This window comes from Cynoglossus semilaevis, chromosome 15, assembly GCF_000523025.1.
Source record: "Cynoglossus semilaevis isolate Cse_v1.0 chromosome 15, Cse_v1.0, whole genome shotgun sequence".
NCBI classification, from domain to species: domain Eukaryota; kingdom Metazoa; phylum Chordata; class Actinopteri; order Pleuronectiformes; family Cynoglossidae; genus Cynoglossus; species Cynoglossus semilaevis.
In genome coordinates this window covers 7,474,397-7,486,055 of record NC_024321.1, presented here as the reverse complement: position 1 = coordinate 7,486,055, position 11,659 = coordinate 7,474,397, and the positions used below count along the sequence as shown (strand labels likewise).

At 38.0% G+C, this 11,659-nt stretch overlaps 1 protein-coding gene across 1 annotated transcript; it reads left to right on the top strand.

The window, feature by feature from the left end:
- Positions 1-2,299: 2,299 nt before the first annotated feature.
- Positions 2,300-9,335, top strand: cfl1 (cofilin 1). Its single transcript, XM_008326703.3, has 4 exons — positions 2,300-2,455; positions 6,198-6,508; positions 6,590-6,666; positions 8,417-9,335. The coding sequence occupies exons 1-4, from the start codon at positions 2,453-2,455 to the stop codon at positions 8,527-8,529; spliced, it is 504 nt and encodes a 167-aa protein (XP_008324925.1). The 5' UTR covers positions 2,300-2,452; the 3' UTR covers positions 8,530-9,335.
- The last annotated feature ends 2,324 nt before the right edge of the window (positions 9,336-11,659 follow it).

Sequence of the window (11,659 nt, the reverse complement as noted above, 5' to 3'; positions counted from 1 at the left end):
TTAAGTAGCGTAAGCCTCAACAAAACACAAGCACATACTTTTGCACTTAACTTTGTCTTTGCACACTGCTATTTCCAAAAGTGAATAAAGGTGTGCTGTACTTTATCAATGACTGTTGTGATCATTCCTAGACTGTGCAGTACAGACTAAAGATATGAGGTATTGTTTAAAAAAAACAAGTTAGATTTCTCTTCCGACAATCAAAATACCATTCCAAGTGCTGTGCAACATGAGCCTTATTAGGGATGTATGACATGATCAGTCTCTAATGTGTTCATTTCTGTCTTTTACACAGGACAGTTACACTGCCGGTCTAGTCTAGATCACCAGTTCAGTCGGTATGCGTTTCTCTGAGTTCTTCTATTTTCCTCACATTATTTGAAAACTCGTAAATGTCAATAGGTATGGACATGTATCTGAATAGTTGTCTGTCGCTAAATCTGGCCTGTATTGGAGGGATGAAATGTCTGTGTTTTAACCCTTTGGACTGTTAGGATTGGCACTCTACCTTAGAAAACATATGTGAAATCCTTCCACTTCATGAAAGTATGCAGAATCAAAGAGCATAAATATGTCACAGGGCAAAATAACAGAAACAGGATTCACGTTTTTTTTCTGCCATGCTCATTTGTCACAGATGAGAAGCAGGAAATTGTTAGTGAAAGTTGAGTATGCGGGTCAGACACCATTCATTTGGTTGTTTACATGTTTGATTCTCTTATTGTAACCTGTCAAATGGGAGCAAAGACCACGACTGGACAACTGTCCATGGTGTACCTCGCTCTTACCCAGCGACAGCTTTTTGGCTGGAAGGATTTGAGTGACTCAAGATGAAGTAATTAGCTTAGTAGATCTTTGGAATTTTTTTAGATAGATTTTTTTTTAATAGATGTATACAGTAGATATACTATAGATATTATTAGCTTGGAAAATACAATTACAGTCACAATTATTCTCTCATTGTATCATTTATATTTTTCTTTTAGTGATACTCACATTTGTCAATTCTTTTAGTACTTAAAACTTAAAAATACAAACAAATCTAGACTGGTAACCTTTTATTCGATAAATGAATGAATGAGTGGACCATTCTACTGTCTAGAACGTGTGTGCGTGTGTGAGCACGCGCTCGTTATTTTTCTGTGTAGAAATATTGTGGACTCAGCTGCTCTCCCTTCCTCTGCCTGAAGTCTGACACTGTTTCTCATCCTCACACTGGCTTCCTCTGTCTAACCCCCACCCCATCTCTTTCTCTCTTACTCAGTCTTTCTATACAAAACTACGCTGTCGTGAATTTCGTGTCCCTTCTTTCCTTATATGGTAATCGGCGTCGCGCGGCCCACCCCCGCCTCTTCCTCTTTCTCTCTCTCTTTGTTTCTCTCTCCCTTCCTCTCTCGCTCCCATCATTGTGAGAGCGATGCGCGTTCACTGGTCGCTTGCTCGCCATTCACTTCCATATTAGGAAGTGAGTTCAACAAAAACCGCTGGGGAGGAGGAATAGGCAAGAGGGCGGGAGGAGGTAGAGGATACAGGGCAGAGCATTTCCTCCCTTCTTGAAAACTGCTTTGCGCCTGGCGAGCAGCTGAATGTCGGTCAAAACAGAGCAGACACTTTATTTATTCATCAGCCACAGCGCCATTGGTGCAGTCATTAATAGCACATGTTCAAATATTAAAAGGGACGCTCAAATATCTCTCTCTCTCACACACACACATATATATACTTGCCTCTGTGTATATACATATATACACACACTTGACGAATATATACATCCATCCATCCATATATAGAGTATATTTGTGCTTCAAAACATATATTATTCCCCGTTTTATACACCACAACAGCTCTTAATAAAAGAAACACCACCAACATAAACTCGGTCCTTATATGGGAACCAGATTGAAGCCTCAGAGGTCGTTAACAGATTTGGTTTAGTAGCTTTTTGATTTTGATAGATATTTCCATATGCAGGTTTGTTGCATGGTCCTGTTGAAAGTTGAAGTATGTAATCTGACTAAATGAAGGCACTGTGTTAAGTAATAGTGCTATGTTCAATCTTCTGTCACATACCTTTTACCATAACTACACTTTACACGGTATATATATGATAAAAACAAGTAATAGGATTTACTGTGCGGTGTCAGTGTCGTTTAAATTTGATTTACTTTGACGTATAACCACACTTTTTTCTGTTAAGCACTGGCCTCAGAGAATAGTTAATGATGAGTTAGATTACATTTTAAGGTTGAAGGTTGCTTTATATGCAATGACAACTAGGCAGGAAACAACAGTCAGTCAGCAGACGCGCGCAACCCAACACGCAATTTACGTGGCGTGATCGCGCTTTGATGGGCGCGTTCACGTTACGTATGCAGTGGATGAACGCGAGCGACGGTTCACTGCCACAGTCCATTCAGTCTCAGCCCGGCACTGATCGCACTCACTTAAAGCTATGGTAAGTTCAACCGTTTGAACATGTCAAATTATGTTTCAGTGCTGCTGTGAACGTGTGGTTTATAGATTAAATGTGATTTATTTGCAAAAATTACAGAACAGGTCGCGTTCTAGTTCTGCTCTCCTCCTTTCCGGAGTGTCCGTTAGCGTAGGCTAGTTTATATCCTCGCCGTCAGAGACAGAGGGGGAGTGAGTCGTTTAAATTAGTTAGCGTCACTGGGTGAAATTCTGTGAACCAGGTAACGGTACCACGCCAGTGGCGCTATTTCATCTGGTTTCTCTCTTAAAAAAATAAAGCCGTTTAAATGATCGTTCGCGTTGTACGCATATCGACACTGTGTTTTGCGTTAAGGATGTATGTGTAGAAAATGTCATTGTGTTTTAGTGTGCGTGTCTCTGGTACCCGGGAGAACAGCGCGGAGCTGGCAGGTGCAGCAGCGCCTCAGGGCCGAGCTTAGCTACCGCTATTGTTAGCGAAGCGTCAGAGACATCCGTTGTGGCCGCTTGCTGTGATTTCCAGTTCTTTGTCTCTACACTGTTTCCTTTGCTGATAATTGCACATGAACCACAAAATTACGTGGTTCAAAATTGGGTCAAAGCCCACAGTTTGTGTTAATTTTGTAAGTACTGCGTCTTTTCGTTGAATGGCGCAGTGTGAGCTAATGTATGAATTGACGAATGGTGCGTTTGGGCACAGTTTTTCCTTATATAGCAAGCTAGCGCTCACATGTGCTGCATTCATGGCCCCACCCTGAAATTGGTGCAAAGAACCTCTCCGTTTGTTTCTGTGGTATAACGTTTCTGTTTTAACATTTATTTCGGTGTCATTTAGGACGTTAGTAACCTGCCGCGCGTATAAACGGATTTTGGTAATATTTTTGACCATATTGTCTGCGTTATGAAAGGCTTGTTTGGATCCGTTAGCTGCAGTTAACGGGCTACCGTCGATGTCCTGCATATTTTTCGTTATTCACGCTTGTAATTGGCGAAGCGGTTTAGACTAATTGTCTCTTCACATTATTAGATTTTCACAGGATTCCTCGAGAGGACGATTAACGTATTACCCCCTCCGATAATAAATTAATTCATACCCATTCGACGGAAATGACGGAAGCGAGAACTATGCTCTATTGTTGGATCAATCCAAATGGCCATTAGAATTCTTATTATTATGGACACTTTTTCTAATGATAATGCAAACCCCTTAGTCTCGGACACGTCACCTAAAACAACCCGTATGCAACATTTATACTGAATTATTTATTTATTTATTAACATTAAATCAGTTGAACACGCCCTCGGTTCATTTTGTCACAGCAATACTGTTGTAGTATTTACTGTCTGTACCATTAAAAATCTGACATCAGCTTTATCTTCCAGCAGCGCAACTTTCCTTTCCCCTATGACTTGTGTTTTTTGTAGGTAAAACCAGTGTTTGCCAGTGAGATTAGGCTCAATAAATGTCGCTAGTTTTTAAATAATCCTTATTCCGCTTTATTAAACTAATAAACTCTGACATCGACACTTGTAATGTAATGCGCATTGAAATAAACAAAACACATTGTGTCTTATGCCCCTCTGTCTTAACTGCATTTGGTTTGCCACCCGAAGCTTTCATACAGAGAAATATAGAGCAAGGTTTAAATTTGTGAACCTATTTTAACACTATATTCTGGTATTCATAGTAAATGTCGGCTCCCCCTTGTGGTCCAACTGAATAATTCTGAACGCCGTTTTACAGAACTGTATCAAAGATTTTCTTTATCCATGTATTTCTTTCAGTTAAAATGTACAACATATGACAGATTTTGAGTTTTTTTTTTTTTTTCATTTTAGTAACTAAGCCTAATTGCAAAAATGATAAATCAGCCTTAATCAAGACTGTGACTCAGTTGAGTCACTTGAACCTTGACTCCTGTAAAGAAAAGAATCCGTGTGTCTGATTAGATAAGGTGAGCGCTCTGGAATCACCATGGTGATTCTCCGGCTGCTGCAACAACAACAAAATCTTATCTTGGTAGACAAAGAAAAACTGTCGAACCAAGTAGAGAAACACTCTAGGGTGATGATTCTTGGGTGATGAATCCATGCCTGACTGTCAAAATGTGAATAATCTGGCCTTTATTTCTCAGTTTCACTCTCAGCAGTTGACTGAGACAACAGTTTCATGTGAGAATGTGTTTTAAAAATATGGCAAATGTCCCAGGGACTTTGAAAGAAAACTTGGTTTAAATCTATACTTCTTGATGGGTAGCTTAGGGAAGTGAGTAAGTAATTTCTGGTTAATTATTACACTTAAATTGACTGTAATCTGGCACAGGCCTCACGCCCTGAGCAAACACACAGGGTCTGCTTGTGCTGCTTTACAGTTGAGTTCCGTCTCCCATCTTTCCTGCTCCATTATTTCCCTTTCATTGTTTCGCTCTTTTCCTCCATTGACATGTTGCCTGCTGTTTGCAGTTTTTGTCCCTTTCCCCCTGAGACTTCATTTTCCTGTTGAATGCCTCAAACAAGAATCAGAAGACCTGAATGAGTTTGTGGAGCAGTTCTGACTCAGTGGTGTGACTGGTGTTCTATAGTTCAACAGAGGCGCCATTGTCTGTGCTCGATCTCTGTGCTGAAACACATAACTCCTGACTGCACCCTTAACCACATGGTCATCTATATGGTCCAAAGAGACACACATCAAGTTTTTGTTTGTCCAAAGCGCTCATGAATTTTTTTTTTTTTTTTTTTTTTTTTTTTTAGTACCTGCTGGCCATGCCCTCGCACACATTTGCAGTGGACTTTGGCTTTTCAAAGGCCACATATTTTATTCCTACTCTTCTGCGTTTTAATAATCAGACCTCATAAATTTAAAATGTGATAAAACGTTTGCCCTGAATGAAGTGTGGGCAGGAGAGATCATTAACAAATCACAATGCACCAACTTTGTCTTTCATGGTCACATCTATGTATTGCAAATCTACTGTCCTGTCACTCTTACCAAAAACGCTTCTGATGACTGTGTGATAGTCACATGCTGCGCTCTGAGGCCATTTTGCTGTTTCTTCCTGTGTGACTTCCTGTTCTCAGAGCAGATCACAACTAGTCTGTTAACCGCAGTAACTACCATTTTGTTTAAGCCTAAAAATTGCTGTAAAGATTAAGCTGTTAATTCTAAGGTACAGTTCAGCCACCACACGATATTTACTGATACAGAAACTTATTTCATTCCACTGAAATCTTCAGAATTTAGATTTCCCTCCAAACTGACCAGTTAGATTCACCACAAACCACAGATTTGCATTAAAACAGTAAAGTTCTAAAACCTTATGGCAAAATAAAATATTTAAAAATAAAATATTTTTATTTCAGTATTTTGTCCCTGAGTATGACAGAGATTCATAACAAACTTTATAACTCAGGATCTTTAAAACCAAGTAAATGTTAACGAACCTAGTCTGCACAGTGCACTTGCGTTTCATGGAAAATCAGTGTAACAGTGCTGCCAGTTGACCACCAAATTAAGTGGAGCCTGATTTCCCAGAAACAAATGCTGTGGAGGTTTTTTCTTTTGAAAAAACAAACAAACAAATGACTCTGAGGCTCAAGACCTTTATTTGTTTTTGAGCTATCCAATGTGTGTAAAGTAAAAAAAAAACTAGGCTTTAACATTTGTTGCTCAATAAATGGGCAAAGGGAATTTTTAACATGACTATAAATTTACCACATTAACTCTTTGCAAAAAACTATCTTCACAGACTTCCGGTGTGAAAGTCACAGATGTAGTAGTTTCCATCTTTAATGACATGAAGGTGCGCAAGGCTCAAGCAGATGAGGAGGAAAAAAAGAAGAGAAAGAAGGCCGTCCTGTTCCGTCTGAGCGATGACATGAAGAACATTATTGTGGCTGAAAATGAGGAGATCCTGCAGGGTGAAGTGGGAAAGAATGTCAAGGACCCATACCTGCACTTTGTGAAGATGCTGCCCCCAGATGATTGTCGCTACGCCCTGTATGATGCCACCTACGAGACCAAAGAAATGAAGAAGGAGGATCTGGTCTTTATCTTCTGGTCAGTGCGACTGTAGTTAAACAGTGGGGAGTTATGAATGTTCATGACCATTGCAATACAGTTTTGTTGTTTTTGTTGCAGGGCTCCAGACAGTGCTAATTTGAAAAGCAAGATGGTCTATGCCAGTTCAAAAGAAGCCATCAAGAAAAAATTTGATGGTAAGTCATTTTAAATTTGAGTTTTTATTTGTTTCTTAACAAAGGGGGATTAATCAAATTTTGTTAATACAAAATTGAAAACATTCAAATATCAGTTAAAAAACTGCTCTGTGTCCTCATTAACAACAACAACGATGATGATGTAAAGCAGGGGTCTCAAACTCAATTTACCTGGGGGCCACTGGAGGCAGAGTCTGGGTGAGGGTGGGCCGCGTAAGGGATTCTACAATAAAGTTTTTTAAAAAAAGTCCTCAAATGTTAACAGTTTTAATGATTTCTTCTGAACATGGAGTGTTTTGAACATTGAGTGAAAATCATGAACGGTTCTTCTGAACATGGCTCCTCTTGCCTACTGCTTGCTGCCAGATACTTGACAGCGCTTCTTTTCACAAATCTGAACCACATTTGGCTTGAGAGAGGAAGCAGTTGAGACCCTCAGTATGGCTTGAAGATGATCATCAGTAAGTCTAAGACCTGTACTTGGACTTATTGAAGTTCAGCTCAGGCAAGTTGGGGGGCAATTCTCTCAAAAATTGCCCATGCTTGTCTGCTTTTCCACTCATCTCCCTTAACTTGGCTTTGAGGTCAGAGTTGCATTGCAGGTCAATGAGCTCCATTTGAAACACAGGAGGGACATCTTGCACATCAAAGGTAAAGGGATCCGCAAAAATTTGAAAAGTGTCTCTGTGCGTCTTGAAGTCTTGTGTAGCTTCTGTAGCTTCAAAATATCATCAACATATTTCTCTCTGAATGGTGTGCCTGCATCCACGAGTGTCTTGCATGCTGGGAAATGGCAATGGTTTGTCTGAGAGAGCTGGGCTTTCAATAACACAAGTTTTGTGGAGAATGCTCTCACGTTGTCATAGGCAGCGCTGCCCCTGGCGTCATTTCCGGTTTGTGACGGAGCGTCCTTTAACCAGGAGAGCGCTTCCCGCTCTCGAGCCAGAGCGAGAGACGCCGGTCGGGGAGTGTCAGAGCAGCTACAGATGCACCGTCACACGCTTCTACCTGTAACAGCAGCGTACACGATAAACAACCCGGTAACAGTCGCCGTTCTTTTTGCGCTTCATCATGACATTCGTGGTAGAAAGCACGATAGAGGGCAAGCGCAAAGGCGACTGCTGTCTGGCTGTTCATTACACGCCGTGCTGTTGTTGCAAGCCTGAAGTGCACGAAGCTGGTGTAGCCTAGCCTAGCCTAGCCACGACAAGGGACGGCGCGCGGGAGCTTGCTGATTGGCTCTTCGGAAGCCCACTTTCTCCGCGGGCCACACTGATATTATACCTTTCTTTTAAGGTGAGGGGCCACAACATATTGTACTGTTGGCCGCACCTGGCCCCCGGGCCGCGAGTCTGAGACCCCTGATGTAAAGCATCATGCTTATAACAACTTCAGCTTTGCACTAGTCATGTTTAAATCCTGATTTTGTGATTGACTTTAAAAAAGCATTCAATTTATTATATATTACCAAACCACAAAGCCACGAGACAAGGTCTACATCTTATTAGACAGATTTGTGAAGACTCTAAGTTTTAGTTTTGTAAGATGGTGTTTGTTCTTATGAAACACACATGGTAAACTACACCAAAGTTCAACTGGCAGAAACCATTGTTTTTTGGGATCTGGTCACATTTGGTTCAAGAAAACATTGTGCAGGTGCTAACCACGATAGCATTTGTTTTATTTTAATGATTTTGTTTACAAGTGGCATAACATGCATAACATCTCATTCTTAATGTTTCATGTCCAGGTATCAAGCATGAGTGGCAGGTGAACGGCCTTGAAGACCTCAAGGAGCGGCGTAACTTGGCTGAAAAGCTTGGCGGTACATCAGTAGTCAGCTTGGAAGGTTACCCTATATAAATCTTGTGCACCTCTTCCTCCTCTCGGCTTCAGTCGAGGCCTTTCAGACACATCTGTTGAGTTTAGCTGTTCATTCCAGTGCGATTTGGAAAAGGGCAAAGGCAGAATTAGCACTTTTTTTTGGGAAAAATCTAGGGAGGGATATTGTGGGTGGGTTTGGATTCAGGTGACAGTACAAAAAATGATTCCACAAATAGACTTATTCCAGTTCAAGAAAATAGAGGATAGGAACAAAACACACAGAAAGAAAACTATGAAGGAAAACTGAGGATGTTGAAGTTCAAAGACGGGTTTGTCCTAAGTTTCATTTGGGAAATTGTAGAGGAAAATGAAACAACTGAAGTTTTCCAACAATCCTTTCCTGACAGATACTCATTCAACTCCTTTTTTGCCAAACTTAGTGTTTAGTTAAAACTAACTTTAGTGTTGACTAATTCACTCTCAATTGCACAAGTTATTTCAGGACCACTGGGGAAACATGGTTAAACATATATTTGTGTGTATGGTTGATTGCCTTTTCCCTTTATCCATTGTTTCTTTGTTCTTTTGTTTTTTTTAACATGCAAATTCCAAAACTTGAATGACTCCTTAATTCCACTCCTGGCTCAAAAACCATTTGATGTAGTTAACATACATACAACATTCCTTGTGCGTGTTTAAAGCAGAATATCCTTGATTTAAAAAAAAAAAAAAAAACTTATGAAGGTCTGATGGGGAGCGATGTGTATATGAAGGATACAGAATATTGAGTGGTGGATGTTTTGTATCGTCTCCTTATGTCTAATAAAAGGCACTAAACTACTGAATTGTTCTCCTTTTTTCCCCCATTTCTTCTTCCTCTCTTTTGGCTCTGACTCTTGTTAAACATGACTAACTGTTATTTTCTTATGTCTGCAAGGATGATTATAATTTTGTGTGCACAGTGCGCAGCCTGTGCATATGTAATTCTCGAAGCCACGGCAGATGCGCGTTATACAGTCTTTGGAGGGACAGATCTGACACCTCTTCCTCACAGGGATGGTTTTGACAGGGGCTGTGGAAGCTGACGCCTGAGCCATGGAAGCGGTGAGCTTTGCACATGCACAGACAAACACACACACACACACAAAGGTATACTGTCATCCTTTGGATTATCTTTACACAAAAGACAGATAAATTTGTCAAAACACTGATGAGAAACGTGCAGATGAGATAAAATTTAGAAAGGAAATTCGACAACATTTTATAATTCTATCGTAAACCAAAGATGACACTAAATTAGGATTCTGAGAAACTGTTTAATTGCTCTAACTTGATGAAAAATATGCTGAAAGGAAAACATTCTGAAAATCCTGACATACGAAATTAGGACTATCGAAACAAAAACAAAAAAATCTAGGAAATTACTCAATGTTCAAATTTGATGAGAAAAATGCAGAGAAGATACAAAATTTTACAAAAACTTTTATCAAACCTTTTCACCATCTGACCACATGAAATATAAAATTTGGATTTTAGAAAATAATTATCAAAATGCTCTAATTTGATAAGAAACATGCAGGAAAAAAAAAAGAAATTTATTCAAACATTTTCAAAATTTTTGACAATCTGGTGACATGACACAAAATCAAGATTTTACCAAGGTTAAAAAAAAGTTTTCAAAAAAGTTTAAAAATGCTCTTATTTGATGAGAAATGTGCAAAAAATAAATGAAATTAATTTTTTTTAACATCTGATATGATGTGAAATTAGGATTTTACTGAATAATTAAAACATATATTTTTTTCTAAAATATTTCTCACAATGCCCTAATTTAATGAGAAACATGCAGAAAAGATCAAAGTTTGAAGAAAAAAAATCAGCAAAATTTTTCACTATCTGACCACATGACACACAAAACGGCAAATTCCCAAAAAACAATTTTCCAAACTTTTTTTAAAATGTAAAAAACCATTTATAAAAAGTTTTCAACATCTGACCACAAGACAATAAATTTATAAAATTAATAAAATATTACTGAAAAATTCCAAAACAATTTCCCCAAATTTTCAAAATACTCTAATTTGATGAGAAACCTACAGAAAAGATAAAATGTTGAATTTTTATTCCCAAAGATTTTCATCAAACTTTTCCACCATCTGACCACAAGACATGTGAAAATAAAATTTTACCATGACACGCGAGTCGGATTTTACAAAAGTCTTTTTTTAAACTCTCTAATCTCATGAGAAACATGCAGAAAAGATGACATTTTGATTTTTTTTTTTCAAAGATTTTCATCAAAATTTTTCATCATCAGACTACAACACATGCGAAAATCAAATTTTACCGAAAATTCCCCCCATAAAATTTTTCCAAACATTTTTTCGAAATGCCCTAATTTGATGAGAAACACGCAGAAAAAGGTAAAACTTTTGAAAAAGATTTCATCAAAATTTCACCTTATGACTATAAGAAATGCAAGAATAAAATTTTAACAAAAAATTCTAAAAAATGTTTTTCCAAAATATTTTTGAAAAGCCCTAGTTTAATGAGAAACATGCAGAAAAGATGAAATATTTAATTTTTTTTCAAACATTTTCATCAAGATTTTTTACCATCTGATGAGACATGCGAAAATAATTTTACCAAATATTTTTTTTAAAAATTCAAAAAATGTTTCCAGTGTTTTTATTTGATGAGAAACATGCAGAAAAGATTAAATTTTGAGAATTTTTTCCAAACATTTTCTTCAAAATTTTTCACCATCTGAACACAAGATGTGAAAATAAAATTTTAACAAAAAAAATCATTGAAATCTTCACCATCTGACCACTAGTGGAATAGAATTTTAATGAAAAATTCCCAATTTTTTAAAAAAAAAGATTAAATTTTGAGCATTTTTATCAAAACATTTTCATCAAAAATTTTTACCATCTCACCAAAAGACATGCACAAGTTAAAATTTTTTTTCAAAATGTTTTTATTTGATGAAAAACATGCAGAAAAGATACTATTTTAAAAAACTTTCATCAAAATCTTCACCATATCACATGCCCAAAAACATGCCTTACCATCGTGAAAATATCCATTAAAATAAATAGTCCCCGAAATGCCTAAAAAATGGCGAAATGCCTGAAATATCGTGCATATTTTCACGATGGTAAGGCTA